This window comes from Triturus cristatus, chromosome 8 (genome assembly GCF_964204655.1).
Source record: "Triturus cristatus chromosome 8, aTriCri1.1, whole genome shotgun sequence".
Classification (NCBI taxonomy): domain Eukaryota; kingdom Metazoa; phylum Chordata; class Amphibia; order Caudata; family Salamandridae; genus Triturus; species Triturus cristatus.
The window spans coordinates 66,236,296-66,254,871 of NC_140591.1; the positions used below are offsets into that span (position 1 = coordinate 66,236,296).

The window sequence follows — 18,576 nt, forward strand, 5'->3', positions numbered from 1 at the left end:
AGAGCCATAATTTTAAACAACGCAGCCCTCCCCAACTTTGTCAGCGGGAGGGAGTGCCAACTCCTAACGTCACTCTTTAGCCTCTTCAGCGGCGGAAGCAAGTTACATTCTGTAAAGTGCGCGTGATTTGGCGTGATGTGGATGCCGAGATACCTGAATCCGTCAGATGCTATCTGTATCTCGGCCCCTCTGGGCAAGCGTGGGGGAGGGCCGTTGAGTATGTATATCACAAATTTGTTCCACAAACACTCTCTTAAATAAACTAACAATCAACATTTTTAAACGTGCATTCCACTTGCCAAAATCAGCATCGCCAGCACAAGTCCGCCTCGAACTCGGTCTATCTGACCATCACGGCCTTGAGGCTGGAGCATTTATAAAGTTTTGCAAATGACTGTGTCTCGCTAGGGGAGGGTTCCTTGGAGGCCAGACTCTGGCAGGAAATACAGAAAAGTCATGCCAGTCAAAAACATCGGCTCCACCTGGACCACAGTTTACAACGAATCGGTATTAAGGAATTCTGGGGAACAAACCTCTCCCAGCTAGCATTAAAAGCAGTTATCAAGAAGGTTGTGGTCCTTTCACTCGGAAAGGGCAATATTGTCAAGAAGGAATCATGCTTGGGCAGTGATTACCAACTTTAAACCAGGAGTTGTACCCCTTCATTTATCAAGCACGTTCGCACTTTATTTGAAATGAAAGTTCCTGGCCCTGAGATTGGGTGAATGGCCTTTTCTAAAGAATCTCCCAGAATGGCACCGCCAAGACAATCATACCCAATATAGGCTGTGCGGCTACCACACCAAAGGAATTGAACATATAGTTTGCTTATGCCCCGCAATGCTTACTTTTAGACAATTTTTACTGCGAGAAGAATGGATAAGGCTCGGAATTCGATCATGCCGTCAGGCCATAATAGCAGCTTTTAACTCGGACAACATGAAGTTGAATATCGGGTTAACAAAATTTGTTACCAAGGCGTCAAATCTGTTGGAAGCCATCGGTGCCGCTAACTACGCCCCACTACAGCAGCGCGATACCCCATCATTGGACGCAGTAACAGTTTGTCGATGATTAACAAACTGTTGACCAGAACTCGGCCCTCGAGTCGAACATTAACCGCTGAGAAGTTTTGCAGAGTTTTAAGCAAAATGTTAATTGTAACTTTAATAACTAACAATAAAGTTCTTATTCCTCCTTTAAAAACAAGAAGTGGTGGGGGGTGGTGTTATGTTTTTTTAAGGGAGGGGACTGCTTTGGTTCTGCATGTCTCTTTTGTAGTCTGTATACGATACTTCATGAGAAAAATGTCAAAACTGGTATGTTGTCTTTTGATATGGTTGAAGTCTCTGGGTCACAGAGCTTCGCTGGATGTGTCTTTGACGAATAAAATTTGTTTACAAAAAAAAAACAAGAAGTAACTGCATCAATTAAAAGTTGCATCGGAATCTGGTAGACCTAGGTCCAATTTATCTCTAAGAATTGCAAAAGAAGGCGGACCACTGGGTCAAGACATGGGTAATGAATGGTTTCTTACCTGTAACTTATTTTTTCTCGCAGGGGAATTTCCATGATAATCATAAGCGCTGAATAGTCCCGCCCATGCGGAAGGCCTGCAAAGACACTTAAGAAAACGAGACAGATTATACAGCCTATTTACCTAGGCTACACTGGCCAGGTCCTTCATCCTGAAGAGAAAAAGGGGGCCAGAATGAGTAAATGTGAGAACATTTTAGTGTCAGTCAGTAGAAATATTCCTCACAAACCCTTTTTTTCTTTATGATAGAGATTAAAGGAGCATGGCAGAGTAGCCTCATAGGTTGTCATTATATGTCTAAAAAACAACACTGTGCCTTTAAGGGACCAGGCACCACCAGTATCCCATCATGCATAGAAGGTGGCAGCTACTTCAGTTCTTTTAGAAGGTTTCTGATAATAGATATGTAGAAAGACCATTCCTCTGTCTATTCCGCTGGGGAGCAGGGAGGGTTGCTTATGACTATCATGGAAATTCCCCTGCGAGAGAACAGAAATTACAGGTCAGAAACCATTCCTTCTCTCGCCGGCGATTTCCATATATAGTCATAAGTGCAGAATAGAATAGCATGGCCATTTCAAAGAATACCGCGAAATAGACCCTAGAGAATGCCAAGGACTTAAGAAAAAAAGATTTCTGAGTGAAGCTTGCCCTACTTGAGCATCTGCTCAAGCATCAGAATCTAGGTAGTGATGTTTTGTAAATGTGTGTACTGACTTCCAGGTAGCTGCTTTACAGATCTCTGGAATTAGGATATTACGTAATAGAGCCATATTGGCTGCTTTTCCCCTAGAAGAATGAGCCTTAGGTTTAGCTGGAAGGCTTTTGTTAGCTTTCTGATAACATAACAGAATGCAAGAGACTAGTCATCTTGAAATGGATTGAGTAGAAGTAGCTAGCTCTGTTCGGACTGGGCCATAGTTTACAAATAGCTGTTGTGTTTTACGAATGCTCTTAGTTTTATCTAGGTTGAACATAAGAACTCTCTTTACATCCAGGGAATGAAGGGTTCTTTCCGCTGGATTAGAGGGATTCTGGAAGAATGTTGGAAGAGATTTTATTTGATTGACATGAAAGTCTGATACAACTTTGATGAGGAACTTAGGGTGAATTCTCATAACTACGTTGTCCGAGTGGAAGACAGTGTAAGGTTTATGAGAACAAATGGCTTGGATTTCACTAACCCTGAGGGCTGAAGTGATAGCCACAAGGAAAGCTGTTTTCCAAAACAAATGTTGGAGAGATGCCTTGTGTATGGGTTCGAAAGGATCTTCCATAAGATGTGAAAGTACTATATTCAGGTTCCGTAGAGGAGAAGGGCGTCTGATGGGAGGAAAAAGCTTTTTCAAGCCCGCTAAGAAATTCTTAATTACCAGGATTCAAAAAAAGGAGGTTTGTGAGGGACATTTTCTATAAGCAGTCAAAGCTGCCAAGTGAACCTTTATCGAGGGGATTTGTAAGCAAGATTTTGCTAGGTGGAGTATGTACGGAAGAATAACGTCCTCCTGGCAAGAGGTGGGATCCTTGTTCCTGGAAGAGCACCATATGCAGAATCTCTTCCACTTAAAGGCATATGCAGACCGCGTGGAAGGTCGATTAGCCTCTTTGAGAATATCCGTGCAGCCCTGTGGTAGATTCAGGTGTTCATATTGTATCAGCTCAGGAGCCATGCTGCCAAATTCAAAGAGGAGAGATTGGGATGTACTATCTGGCCTCCGAATTTCGTCAGCAGATCTGGTCTGCATGGCAGCCGCAGAGGTGGATGGAAGGACTGGTGAAGGAGGTCCGTCAACCACTATTGCTGTGGCTATTCCGGAGCTATGAGGATCATCTTTGCTGACGACTGAGTCAATTTGATGAGAACTTCTGGAATCAGGGGGATCATAGGAACGGCGTAGAGAAATTTGCCTGACCAATTGATCCATAGGTCATTGTCCAGAGTTCCTGTCTGGTAGAAACGCAATGCAAAGCTTCGGCATTTGCTGTTTTCTGCAGTGGTGAACAAGTCGAAGCTGGGGGTGCCCCATCTCAGAAATACGTCTTGTATCACGTCATTGTGCAAGACCCACTCGTGGTTTTCCTGCAAGAGTCTGCTGAGCGAGTCCACCTGAGCATTTTGGACACCTGGTAGGTGTCCTGCTGTGATTGTCAGGCCCCTGGCAAGAAACCATTTCCAGATTGTCTGAGACTCGCAGGATAGGAGTCTGGACCTTGTCCCCCCTGCTTGTTGAGGTAGTACATCGCTGTGGTGTTGTCCGTTTGTTGTCCCCCCTGCTTGTTGAGGTAGTACATCGCTGTGGTGTTGTCCGTTTGAACAAGCAGGGAGGGGTGTTAAACGACGGGCAGAAAGCTTTCAAAGCCAGATGGATTGCCCAAAGTTTCAAGCGGTTGACGTGGTATGAAGCTTCCTTCTCTGACCATTTCCCCTGGATCTGGAGAAGGCCCATATGTGCTCACCAGCCCAGCAACGATGCATCCATGACAATAGTCTGAGGAGGGATCTCCTGATGGAACGGAGTGCCCTAAAGGAGATTGGATGGGGAGCACCACCATTTGAGAGACAAATTCACATGGAGGGATGGTTGTATTCTGTCCTCCCAGTTCCCCGTCAGTTGGTCCCATTGATCCTCGAGATATTCCTGCAAAGGTCTCATGTGTAGACAGGCACTCGATGTAAGGAATATGCATGAAGCCATCCAGCCGAGGAGAGAGGCGACTGTCCTGAGTATTGGATGGGAAGCTTTCATGAGCCACTGACATTTCAGAAGGATTGATAAGCATCTCTCCTCCAAAGGAAACACTTTTGCACTTACTGTGTCGATTGAGGTACCTAGATAATGTAAGGTCTGTATTGGGGTAGAGATGGACTTGTCGAGATTGATCTGAAGCCCCAGTCTCTGTAAGAGGTCACGAGTCCAGTTGTAAACACATCTTGCGGCCCAGAGTCCAATCTACGACTTTCTATGTCAAGAGGGACCGTGGATGAAGCAGTAGTGGCATGCTGTTTTCTAGCCGCTACCACAATTACAGAATCATGTGCCGGATCAGAGCGGAGGAAAGCTGGATCCTGCTCTGGAGGACGATACTTCTTGTAAAGTCTAGAAGGCACTGTCTTGACTGATGCTGGGGTGAGGAAGAGCTCCATGGCCGGTTCAAGGAGGCCTGGCACCAGAGGTAACATGGGTCTAGCAATAGATTTTCATCAACTTAAACTATCCTACACTCGAAAAGCATCAGTACCACTACATGAAACACCAACAAGTACACTTACAGGCCATTTGGATGCTTATGAACAACCAACATCAACACAACCTCTAACGTTGTGATATGGCCAAAAGATGGCTTCATATATATGATGTGTGAGAGAATTGAGTAAAACAGATCAGGAAATAGTGTGAACACCGGTCAAAAATGGATGTCATGCATTTATATTACCCCTTGAGAAACCAACAGCGCCAGACCAACTGACTCACAAGGGAACAGAAAATTCCATGTGGTATATGAACAATAGTTACTTACCTGTAATCTGTGGTTCTCCAGTATTGGTGTCTTTCATAGATTCACATGCCTGAATCATTCCCCGTCGTCGGAGTGGGAGTCCCAGGGTACATAGAAAAGCAATAATTATGCATATAACAACCAAAAAACCCTGGTAACCTGAACCAGGAAGTAAAGTAGCCTAAGCTACAAGGGAAAAAACTTCCACAGCTATGACTATCACAGTCATTATATCCAGTCCAAACTGCAGCCAATCAGGCGACAGCACCCACCAGAATGTTCTCCTCAGAGGCTCAGGCTCGCAGATTTTCTCGCACAGGAGTGAAGCAATACATAATAGCCTAAAACGCCTCTGAGGGGAGGTAGGCGGGTTGCATGTGAATCTATGAAAGACACCAATACTGGAGAACCACAGATTACAGGTAAGTAACTATTGTTCTTCTCCAGTATTTGGGGTGTCTTTCATAGATTCACATGCCTGAATCAGAGTAGATAGCAGTACATAACCTTATGCTCATAAGACACCACTTTGTATCATAGACCATATACATTATGAAACAGTAGAACCATAGAGAAATACATGTGTGTTTCAACATATGCAAAACAATTTCAAGACAGAAATAGTATGGAAAAGAGCGTCTTATAAAAGCATAGTGGAGGAGGGAGAACAGAGGCTCACCTTATTTGAAAAGATTGCGTAGAACAGCTTGTCCCACTGATCCATCCACATCACTTGCAGCTTCCAAACAGTAGTGTCTGGTAAACGTATGGCAGCTGGACCATGTTGCCGCTTTACAGATCTGGTGAAGAGGCACACCGGCGAAAAGAGCTGTAGATGAAGAGATTGCTCTCGTAGAGTGTGCTCTTGGGGTCGCTTGCAATGGTCTACCAGCTTGATCATGGCATAAACAAATTGCAGCAGAGATCCAACGAGCTATGGTTGGCTTTGATACTGAATGGCCTTGGCGTGGTTTACCATATGCTACCAAGAGTTGGTCCGATTTGCGCAGTGATGTTGTTCGCTGTAAGTAAAACTTCAGACATCTTTTGATGTCTAGGGAGTGCAAGGCCCTTTCTGCAGCTGTTATCGGATTTGGGAAGAATGTTTTCAAAACTATGGGTTCATTAAGATGGAAATCCGTCGGAACCTTTGGCATAAACTTTGGATTAGTGCGCAGCACCACAGACTCCGATGTGAATTGCAGAAAGGGTGGATGAACAGTGAACGCTTGGAGATCACTAACCCTTCTTGTTCAAGTTAGAGCCAATAATAAAGCAACCTTCCAAGAAAGGAACTTTAGATCCGCCTTGTGGATGAGCTCGAAAGGATGCCGCATTAGTTGTGAAAGTACTATATTAAGGTGCCAAGAAGGAGGTGGACGCCGAATAGGCGGGAACATCCTAAATAACCCCTTAAAAAATTGTTGGATGACTCTATTGGAATAGAGAGAGACAACAACATCCTGCCGAAACCTTGAAATTGCAGCCAAGAACACCTTCAGAGTAGAGTGGGAAAGACCTGACCTCGCCAACTGAAGAAAGAAAGGCAGAATTTGCTCTGGTCTTGCGTGGATCGGATGGAGATTAACGGATTGACACCACATGCAAAACCTCTTCCACTTTAGTTTGTAAGTTTTAACGGGTGCTCGAGCATTGGCCAAAACCTCTTGACAGTCTGGAGGGATATCTAGGTGTGCAAATTCAAGCTGTTGAGGAGCCATGCCGCTAATCTCAGCGATGCTGGGTCCGGATGACAAATTTGACCGTTCTGAAGGGTCAGAAGATGTGGAATTGGTTGAAACTGTATGGGCTCGGCCTCCGAGAGGAGGAGAAGTTCTGTGAACCAGTACTGGCGGGGCCACCTGGGAGCAATTAAAATCATGCGGCAAGGCTGTTGCTTGATCTTGCGCAGAACTCGTGGAACCAACGGGATTGGTAGAAAAGCGTAGGCATATATTTGTGACCAATTCATCGAAAAGGCATTTCCCAGCGAGTCCTTGTGGGGAGCGCAACTTGCAAAGAATGGGCATTTGCGGTTCTGGCTGGTTGCAAAGAGGTCTAGATCGGGATGCCCCCATTCGTGAAATACCCCGTCTAGGAATGGTTGGTGTAGCTCCCATTCGTGATTCGACGTTGTGGTTCTGCTGAGGGAATCCGCCAGAACATTTGTGATTCCTGGGACGTGAATGGCTTTGAGGTTGATCTTGTGGCGAATCGCCCAATCCAAATCTCTTGCGCTTGCTGAGATAGGAGGGCTGACCTCGTCCCGCCTTGTTTGTTCAAGTAATGCATACTTGTTGTATTGTCTGTTCTTACAAGTATGCATGCTCCTCGGATGATGGCTTGGAAGGATTTTAGAGCCAAGAATATGGCTCGCAGTTCTAGCAGGTTGATATGCCACTTTCTTTGTTCTAGAGTCCATCTGCCATTGACTTTCATTCCTTGAAGGTGCGCTCCCCAACCCTCGAGGGATGCATCTGTGGTGACTGTGAAATCCGGCATTTCGACCAGAAATGGACAACCCTCTTTCAAGTGGTTCATCTGACCCCACCATTGAAAGGCGTCCCGCATTCGTGAGGTGATGTGAATGATATCCTCGAATGACCCTGTGATCTGAAGCCATTGCAGATTGAGCTCCTCTTGCAACGGTCTCATTCTGTAACGACAGTTGGGAATGAGATGAATGCAAGAAGAAATCATCCCTAGGAAGGATTTGTACACATGGACTGAAACGCACTCTTTTGATAGTAGTGAGCGCGCAAGGTTGCATATCTTGATTTGCCTTTCTTTCGACACAAAGGCCGTGGACAGATCCGTGTCCAATGTCGCTCCTAGGAATGTTCTTCTTTGCGAAGGAGCTAAATGTGATTTCTCCAGATTTGTTGACAGACCCAGGGACTGGAAGAGTAAGAGGCATTTTTGAACATGCTCGGATGCTACCTTGGCGGAACTCGCCTTGATAAGGCAATCGTCCAGGTACGGGAATATTTGAACTCCTTGCAGACGGAGATGCGCAGTCACTGGCGCTATGACCTTTGTGAAGACTCTGGGTGCAGAACGGAGTCCAAATGGAAGGACTCTGAATTGAAAATCCCTGCCAGCCACTCTGAACCGTAGACATTTTCTGTGCCTGGGTAGGATTGGTACATGAAAATAAGCGTCCTGCAGGTCGAGGGTGGCCATGTAATCTCCCATCGAAAGCAACTGCAGAATTTCTTGGAGCGTTAACATTTTCTTTAAAAATTTGTTGAGAGCGCAAAGGTCGAGAATTGGACGCCACTCTCCTGACTTTTTCCGGATGAGGAAAAACCTTGAATAAAAGCCTGTTCCTTTCTGTAAGAGAGGGACTTCGATTGCTCCTTTTTGAATCATCAAATTTATTTGGGAAAAAAGCTCCTTGAGATGAGCAGGGGGGTGGGCCCTTGGGAGGAGAATTTGGCGGAATTTTTGTGAATTCCAGAGCATGGCCTCTGGATACTATATCTAATACCCACTTGTCTGTGGTAATCTTGGACCAATTTGAATAGAAGTGGGATATTTGACCTCCAATCTTTGTACGTGGTAACGGTAGAGATGGTGCCAGGTGGCAGAACTCATTGCTTCTTACTGGACTCTCGTCCACGAAAGGACTGTTTGCTTCGAGACTGCGAATATGGTTGATTTCGCTGTCTGTAATATTGCTGGCGATAATTCTGAGATCTTTGGCCAGTTTGGGAGGTTTGGAAGGAACGCTGCTGATTATAACCTCCCCTGCTAGAGAAGGATCCACGTCCTCTGGCTTCACGGAAGGAGGACCTTGCCGTCTCCGTATCCGTCTTAATCGCCTGTAGTGCTTCATCCACATGTGCACCGAACAAGGACTCACCATCAAATGGCATGTCTATGATTTTAGACTGCACCTCCTGGCGAAAAGATGTTGACTTTAGCCAACCCTGCCTCCTCAGCACTGCAGCTCCTGCCAACTGCCTGAACCCAGTTGATGCCACATCCACTGCTGCATCAATGATCTCCGCTGATGCAAACTCCCCTTCCTGCAAGATCTTTATGGCCTCGGATTTTGAAGGCTCCGATAACATGTCGAGGAAAGGAGAGATGTCGGACCACATCTGGCGGTGGTATCTCCCTAAAATTGCCAGGGAGTTTGCAGCCCGAACTGTGGTTGCTGCCATTGTGGAAACCTTCTTTCCTATTGCGTCCAATCTTCTACCATCTCTATCAGGTGGAGCTGATATGGGCGTTGATGGATTTCTAGCCCGTCTCTGAGCCGCTTGTGCTATAACAGAGTCCGCCTTAGGTTGACCAATAAGGCATGCTGGCGAGTTACTTGGGGCTTTATATTTCTTGTCCAGCCTTGGTAACACTGCTGGAAGAGAATTTGGGGTAGCCATGAGTCTCAATCCCTCCTTCCAAATAAAGTCAATGATTGGTATTGCCCGAACCTGCTTCCTTGGTTGGTCCTTAAAGTCATACAGGAAGCAGTCATCCTCCTTTGTTTCCATGGGGATCAGGAATCTCTTGGTCGCTCTTTCCATAAGTGAATGGAAATTCCCAATGTCCACCGGGGGAGAATCCACCGGAGCCGGAGCACTTGTAGAAGGAGTTTGTACCTGATAATTATCCCACTCCGACATGCTAGATTGATCATCTACCTCTCCTTCCTCCCTTTCATCGTCAGTAACCTGCAATTGACGAGATGGCAACGGAGAAGGTGGTCTTGGAGACTGAAAAGACGACAACTGCACTCTTGGCCTAGGTGTCGACAGAAGAGATTCCGCCGTTTCCGAAGGAGGGAAACGTCTATAATAATCTTGCAACATATACTGCAGATTATCAAGCAGTTCCAATGGCATTTGACCAGACGGCACCGGTGCAGGAGGTGTCGGCTGTGGTTCCGTATTAGGATCTTCATCCTGGTCATCATCATCATCATCTTGATATTTGATGAGAAGCTCCGATGGACTCCTTGCAGTCCGAAACCTCTCATCCTCTCCGGAGTCGTTATCCTCATCCTCCTCCGATTGTAAAAGTTGCGCCGGCAATTTTAGAGGCGAAATAGCTCCTAAAGACGATCCTCGGCGCTGAAGAAGCATAGTTGCTGTTGTCCTTTGATCAGATACGGCAGACGCCTGAGTCGCAGTCCATACCTGCATATCCATGCAGGTGGTGACAATCGCGTCGACGGAACCGACGACGGTGGTAATCCTGACGTAGAAGCCATTTTCGACGACGAGGCTGTTTTCGTCGACGAGATGGTAGCCGTCGACGAGGCAATCTTGGTCGACGAGGACGTCGACGACGAGGCAATCTTCGTCGACGAGGATGTCTACGATGAGGCAATCTTCGTCGACGAGGATGTCGACGAGTCCATCTTCGTCGACACATGAATCTTAGTCGACGAGCCACTCTTCGTCGACGGGGCAACTGCCGACGGTACCACAATCTTCGTCGACGAGGAAGTCTTCGTAGACGGAGCAACTTTCTTGCTTCTTACCATCGACGGAGTGGAAACGAGCGATGACACCTCCTTCGTCGACGAGATGGGTTTAACACTCACCGAGACCAGCGTCGACGGCGACGAAGCTGATGACATTATCATTGCAGGTCTCGGCGACGAGAATGTAATCGTCGACGTTGAAACCGCGTCGACGATAATAACCGTCGACGCCACTGCCGTCGACGGCGCCGTCGACGACGGCAATCTCACCTGAGGTAAATTCCTGTCAGGAAAACTTTTAGCTGGTAGAGTTTTTCCTGATTTCCTCGGGGGCGTAGAGGGCTTGGTTCCTGAAGGTGGAGACGTCTTCTTAGATGAAGACGAAGACTGACCCGAGCCCTTAACAGACTGGGCTCTCCTCAACACCTTCGCCCCAGTAGAAGAAAACTCTTCTTCAGCCACCCTCTTTCTGGAAGAGATAGAGGAGGCACTCTCTATCTCTGACAAAGGAGCATCTTTATCCTTGAGTTTCTGTAGCCACAGAAGAAGGCGTCCTTCCCTATCCCTTAGGGTTTTCTGAGGGAAAGTCCGGCAAATCTTACACTCCTTCACCTCATGATCCGGATAGAGGCTATAGATACATTTCTTGTGAGGGTCTTCCGAAAAAAGCAGAAGCTTTCCGCAGGACTCACAAGGTCTGAAGAGGGATCGCTTTGTAGTTGACATCCTAGAAGTTGAAGAAACTACCGAAAAAACTTGAAGTACTGAGCAGAGCTCAGGGAGACTCCCTTCACACGACGTGCGGTAGAAAATCTGAGAGCCTGAGCCTCTGAGGAGAACATTCTGGTGGGTGCTGTCGCCTGATTGGCTGCAGTTTGGACTGGATATAATGACTGTGATAGTCATAGCTGTGGAAGTTTTTTCCCTTGTAGCTTAGGCTACTTTAATTCCTGGTTCAGGTTACCAGGGTTTTTTGGTTGTTATATGCATAATTATTGCTTTTCTATGTACCGTGGGACTCCCACTCCGACAACGGGGAATGATTCAGTATGTGAATCTATGAAAGACACCCCAAATACTGGAGAAGTAAAAGTACTCATGCGCAAAGAAGTTACATGGTTTGTGATAACAGGACATTCTTCTTATGCATCTAAATGGCCTGTAAATACAATTGTTGGTGCTTCGTGTAATGCTACTGATGCTTTTCGAGTGTAGTAATATTTTAAGTTGATGATTTCGTTCAACAAGATTAGAGGTACATGTATACCTATACATATATTCTTTTTGTTGTGTCCCCTGATGAAGGGTGCCAAATACCTGAAATGCATCTTGATTGACTTAACACACAGCTGCCTGCTTTCATACTGAATGAATTTTGTACATATATGAAGCGAAATATATACATGATTTGTTTTTTTAAATCCATATGTCTTTTTTGTATGTAATTGATTTACATGAATGTAATAATTTAGTAAGATTTGGCCCACAAGCCTGATGGTTTGATCACTCTCTGTCCAGGCAACCACAGCTCCCTGGTTCTTTCACAGTTCATTCATGGAGAAGGGCAGGCTCTGTCACAGAGTAGCACACCAAATTTGAATATCTTGTTGATCTTTATTATCCATGAGGGCACTGTTTCACTTCTTGTTTACACAGGAATGTGTGCCATGTCGACTCATGCTGCCTGCAATAGCAATGTGTGTGTTTTAGGATGCAGGGCCCCTAAGGGTGGCACATTAGGTGCTGCAGCACTTAGGGGCCTTCCCTGGTGACAGTGCCCTTGGTACACATGGTACCTTTTACAAGGGGCTTACCTGACGCCAGAGAGGTGCTAATTGGAGGTACAAAGGTACCGTTTTGGGAAAGAACACAGGCCCTGGGAACTTGATTGGCAGGGACCCAGGGTACATCAAGTCAAAGTGCACCAGAAATCTAGCAAAAAGTGGGGAGTGGTTACTGCAACAGAAACTCACTTTCGAACAGGTGCTATGTGCCTTAGTTAAGCCCACATAGAAACAATGCCATCTTTCATCATGCACATGTTTCTCAAGTTGCCTTCCCTTTCACACAAAAACCTTTCACACACATTTGCATGCGTGACAATGTTGATTTAGTTTCCTTTTATCTACTCCGCTTACAGATTCTGCTTCGATTAACATTATCACGATTCCTTGAAGACCATGTACAAGGCCTCGACAGACATTGTACAAAAGTCATTCTATTTTTCATCCACGGGGGGACATGGCCATCTACAGACTATAAAAATACTGGATTGTACAGAACTCGCAAGGATGCTTTTTATTCTAAATAGACAAGGATTTCTGGGGTTAGTTAGAGGAGTGCTTTGTTTGTGAGCTCATTATATGTGCGTTATCGTTAAACCTTGCCATTTTTAAACATCGTTTTAACTGTGTTACTGACTCTTTTTAAAAACATTGTGTTTTTATTAAATTGCTATTTGCACCATTTACCTCATGTGATTTGCCGGACAGTTGTAGCATCTAACGTGGGGAACCGAACGGAGTTGTGTTCAATACTCCGGGGGCGACGGGGCGGCTGACATATTGGGAGGAGGAGGTTAGCGGTGTAGTCGCCGCTCAGAGCTCGCACGTCAGGGGTCAAAAAGGGCGGATGTGGCGAGCGCGCAGCGGACGCGCGCAGCGGGCGCGCCGCTGGCGCGCCGAAGGCGCGCCTAAGGCAAGCCCGTCTGCGCCCGTCCGCGCCCAACCGAGCCCAGAGGCTAATCCCCCTGCCCCTGCAGGTACAGTTCTGCACTCATATTCAGCTGAACAACTGAAGGAATTCCGGGGCACGGACAGATGTCAGCATTGCTTGGGCCCCCCTTTTGAACAGATTAGCTGCACGAACTGTAAGTTTGCCTTACAATTCAAAGATCAGACAGAGAAGATTTCCCTTCGAAAAACCAATTTCAACATGAAGCTGGTCAACTGTCGTTCTTTACCTAAGCACGCGCTAGAAATCAGACTACTTTTAGAGGAGACCAGACCAGACGCAATATTTCTTACTGAGACCTGGCTCACGGATTGGTCTAATCCTTCGATAGTTCAAGCGCTCCCCCAAGGCTACACCATCCAGAGGCAAGATCGATGTAGTGGCCGAGGAGGTGGACTTGCCATTATTCACAGGGAGTCCTTAGGCTGTCAGATCTCGGAGGGATCTATCCGGGATTGTGAAAGCTGCTCCTTCTCTATTAAGCTATCGCCTACATGTACATTTTCAGGCATGCTAATATATCGACCTCCAGGAGCGATAGGATCCTTTATTAGTGATCTGGTGGATAATATTTCCACATCTGTCAGCTCCCTGCCTAATTACACGGTGTTGGGAGACTTCAACTTACATCTCGAAAACCAATCAGCTCCCTATGTGGAGGAAGTAGTTGATGCACTAGAGGTCTTACTGCTGTCCCAGAAAGTGATGGGCCCCACTCATGTTAAGGGACATCTGTTGGATCCAATCTTTTCTAATATCCACCTCCAGATAGAGGACCCTCTGCCGGTCCCGTGGACGGATCATCACTTAATTTCGTTCTCTTGGCCGATCTCAGTGAGCAGGAAGGCTGAAAGTCACTCCAAAATTCCGAACCGGAGCTGGTCGAATATCTCCAGAGATGAATGGGGTGCTATTCTCAAAGAAACTAGGCCTAGTCTTGACTCCGACCCTGAAATCGCCAACTTACAATTTAATCAATGGATTAAAAATTCATTGGATGTACTTGCCCCCATAAAGCTTAAAGACATCAAAAAAGGCACAAAAAAGTGGCATGGTATACCTTGGAACTAAGAGAGCTAAAACGGAATTGCAAGGTGCTTGAGAGGCACTGGAGGAAAGATTCTTCCCCTCAAAAAAAGAAAATCTATCGGGATGCCTTAAAATTGTATAAAACTAAGATCTCCAAAGCACAATCCACATTTTATGAGGCAAAGATTTTATCTGCACCCAACGCCCCCAGAGAAATCTTTAAAATATTTAAAGCCCTGACCACCCCCTCCGCAATATCAACGCCACCGATTGATTTACAAGGGCGCTGCAACTATCTAGCAGAATTCTTCTACGACAAGGTCCAGGCGATCTATTCAGCCTTCTCGACCGTCGATAAACTTAATAATGATCTCTCAACGATGGAGTGCATAAGCCGTCGAGATCAAAGCTTGGAATTTTTCCCACCCTTAGATGCAGACACAGTGGTGTCTTTACTTAATAAAGTCAAGTCAGGTTCCCCAAATGACCAGGCGCCTCCTACTGTATTGCAGCAGGTTGCCCCAGAAGTAGCTCCGGTCATTGCTACACTGATCAACTCTTCTTTCGTAGCTGGTAAAGTCCCCGCACTTTGGAAAGAAGCGACGGTGAAAGCCCTGCTAAAAAAAACGGGATCGGACCCGGAATTAATGGCCAACTATCGCCCTATTTCCCTGCTCCCGGGAATAGCTAAAATTGCAGAGAAACATGTCAACAACACCCTTTCCTCCTATCTGGAAGAACATAACTGCCTGCACCGGACACAGACCGGCTTTAGATCTCATCAAGGGACAGAAACCGCCCTGGTTGCGGTAGTGGAAGAAACAAGGAAAATCATGGACTCAGGAGGATCAGCTGCATTGATACTCCTCGACCTCAGTGCAGCATTCGATACCGTTAATCATGTGACTGGCTCAGCACTGAGATGGTTAGCCTCCTTTCTTGAAGGTTGCACTTTTCAGGTTTTCGAGGCGAACGTGTCCTCTAGGAAGGTCCCCCTGAAGAGTGGAGTGCCTCAGGGCTCCTCTCTTAGCCCCACTCTTTTTAATATTTATATGAGCCCTCTAGCTAAAATTGTGGAAGAATTTGGCATACAAATAGTGATGTATGCCGATGACACGCAGCTGATTGTATCTCTTAAAAATATCGGACAGCCACAATGCAATCTCTTTAGTTGCCTAGAAGAAATTTCAGCTTGGATGAAACAGTCCTGCCTCCAACTGAATGGTGCAAAGACAGAGCTCATGCTGCTGGGAAAGCCTCTGCCCCCAGACCTGCTTTTGGCTTGGCCCAGCTGCATGGGTTCTCCACCTACTCCAAAAAATCACATCAAGAGTCTAGGAGTATGGTTGGACGAAAAATTAGATATGAAGACACAGGCCAAAAAGGTTGCTGAGTGCTGTTTCGGGATCATGAAAACAGCTAGGAAGATTCTTCCTCTTCTCCCATTCCACGCAAAAAAACTGCTCATTCAAGCATTGGTATTGTCACGGCTGGACTACGCGGATGCTTTATATCTTGGAGCTCCTCTATCCACAATAAGCATTCTGCAGAAGGTCCAGAACTGCGCAGCAAGAATTCTCCTACAAATCCCACGGAAAGAATCAGCTAAAGGAGCAATCAGACAACTGCACTGGCTTCCGATCGCAGAAAGAATCCAATTCAAGGCCCTAAGTATCACGCATAAGGTCCTGAACAAGAATGGCCCTCCAATCCTTCAAAAGATAGTTTCCCCATACCTTCCCAACAGGCACCTTCGCTCTTGCAGCAAACACCTGGCCATGGTCCCAAGAATCCTCAGGTCCAGATGCGGAGGCCGTTCCTTTTCTTATGTCGCATCAAAGATTTGGAATATCCTCCCACACTCCATTCGAATAGAGGAACAATATCTACCCTTTCGTAAACTCCTGAAGACGCATCTTTTTCCTATCACATAATCAGTTATCATGTCTGCTTACCTGGTTCTCAGCGCTGGGAGGCCCTAGGGTAGCCATGCGCTCTACAAATGCCTCTTTCATTTCATTTCATTTGCGAGGTCTCTACTTGCAGAAGCTTCGGCCCAGCAGCTTGCTGAATAACTTTGCATTGGGGTCTAGCTCGTAACCAAGACGGGGACTTACATTCTTTCCCTTCAGGTGCCTGGGGTTGGATCATCCAGAGCAGGGATACTTGGCAGAACACACACGCCCTAGACATTTCGGTTAGGGATTTCATAGTAAGAGTATGTCCAATTTTCTGTATTGTTTTATATGCTCACATATATACCTTGTCTTATCACAACGGTAGAGTTTTTATTATGTTCACTGTCCTTGCACTTCTAATAACTTTCATCTGCTTCTGCCTATTGATCATTGCAGCACATATATTCTATGCAAGTATCACGCTGGTTCAATAAACATTGAAAACGTCCCACTGTGTATTCCGTTTGTTTTTCACTGAAGACAAGAGAGAATGAGTGACTAAGCAAAAGGGTTCTAGATCTGTTGTCACGATCCTTGGGCAATCAGGGTTGTCATGTTCAGTGGTTGCCAAAATCATTACCCACCTAGGTACAGGGTTACTTATGGTGGCACTGTTAGCTATCTAGCTAAAAGGACATCATATCCTGAGGGGGTGCATAGAATCAGTCTGGCACCATCCCGACGGTTAAGCCATCCACAAACGCGCAATTACTACCGTAGGTCGGAAACTACATGACATGGCACCGCCAACGTTGGTTAGTTACTTATTTTAATAGTTCACCTGAGTAGTTCAATCCTACTTTCTCAGAGATCCTGCTTACCTCCAAACCGGAGACATCAGTTTTCGTAGGGAAAATCCTCCTCAGCTGAGTAGGTAACCCCTAAGTATTGGCTGTAGGCTGTTTTACGGATATATTTCCCAGTGCGCATACCCACTTTGTAATTCATTCCCTATCATGTCTGGAGATGAAAAGTTCACCTTAATAGGATCATCTTCTTAAAGGCCTGACTTCACCTGCCTTTGTGAGTAAAGATTTTGACAGGTTCTGGTGCTGGTGTCCTGATTTCCCCATGACCAATCCTGCTTTGGAAAGGGTCTTGGAGAGGTCGGATGAGGTGGTGGTGGACATCTTAGGAGAACTGTGGTCTGAGGAGGTGGTGGCCATCTTAGAAGACCCTTGGAGGGGTCTGAGGAGGTGGTGGCAGCCACCTTGGGGCTTGAGGGTATTCCATGGCACCGTCTGTGTGTAACACATAACCAAATGACACCAGCTGCCCACTGCACAACGCCTTACCATTGAGACTTCCTTCTTCAGCTCATCTATATCTTGCTCCTTCGCCGCCTTCTTTGTGGTGGGGTCATTTTCTGATGTGGCAGCCGGCTCATAGTTGTCTTGTCCAGCCTGCAGTGAAACAAAACACAGAAAAATGAATATGCAGATAAAATTAAAAGGTAAGATACATAAACATTTAGAATAATGTTACATCTTATATGGTTTGCATTTTTGTTTTTATCATTAAAATATTGGCTACCACAACCCACCGCACTGCCGCTTCGGAAGGTGGGAGCGTTAAAAAATGCTGTCAAATGCGCACTCAGGTCTAAATTACTGCACAAAGAAATCTTCACTGCATAACATAATAATAGGTAGGATTCCCAGTGAGAACGGAAGTCCACCAGAGGTGGAAGCAAATGACTCTCGCCCCCTTCGTGAGCTGCTGCTTCTGACGTTGCTGCAGGTGTTTTTGTGAAGAGGAGTGCTCAATACAAAATGTCTGCCTGGGATGGGGATCCATCAGCCTGGGCGGCAGCTGCAGGTGTGTGCAGCCAAGAGGGAGTCCAGACCCCTCCTGTCCCTGCCTGGCCCGCTCGGGGGGGGGGGGTTAGTTTATACATCCTACGCAGAGTTGCCAAAATTCTGCCATTTCTGAGGTCTGAACGGAATATTCCACCCATCCCTAGTGTTGAGTTTTATGTTATCCCATTCTACAAGGTCAGCCAACATCAGACGGTAGCATCCCTTCTTTTTCCTCACAGGGTGATCACTGCATGCTCTTTCTTGCCAGAGGAGGGACTCGCATGGGGCCAAGGACGAGGCCTGGCTGATTTAACAACAATCAACCAATCAATCAAGTAGTATTTGTATAGTGTGGCTAATCACCCCAGGGGGTATCCAGGCATTGTGCTGCATGTATCAGCCAGAGAGCAGGTCTTGAGTCCGTTCCTGAAGTGGTTCAGTGACGGAGAAGTGCAGAGCTGGAGGAGGGGGTTGTTGCAGGCTTTGGCGCCAAGGTGGGAGAAGGAGCATCCTCCAGAGCGGCTCCGGCGGATAGTTGATGTATGAGCGAGGGCGAGGTGTACGAAGCAGAAGTTTCTGGAGGGTTGG

General features: G+C 46.3%; 1 protein-coding gene across 1 annotated transcript in view; it reads right to left on the bottom strand.

Moving 5' to 3' along the window:
- Positions 1–18,576, bottom strand: part of LOC146801336 (uncharacterized) — a 918,316-nt gene that overhangs the window by 654,243 nt on the left and 245,497 nt on the right. The window contains exon 2 of the mRNA XM_085620985.1: positions 17,485–17,592. Within this exon, the coding sequence (XP_085477111.1) occupies positions 17,485–17,487 (3 nt within the window). The 5' untranslated portion in view covers positions 17,488–17,592. The remainder of the gene's footprint in view (positions 1–17,484; positions 17,593–18,576) is intronic.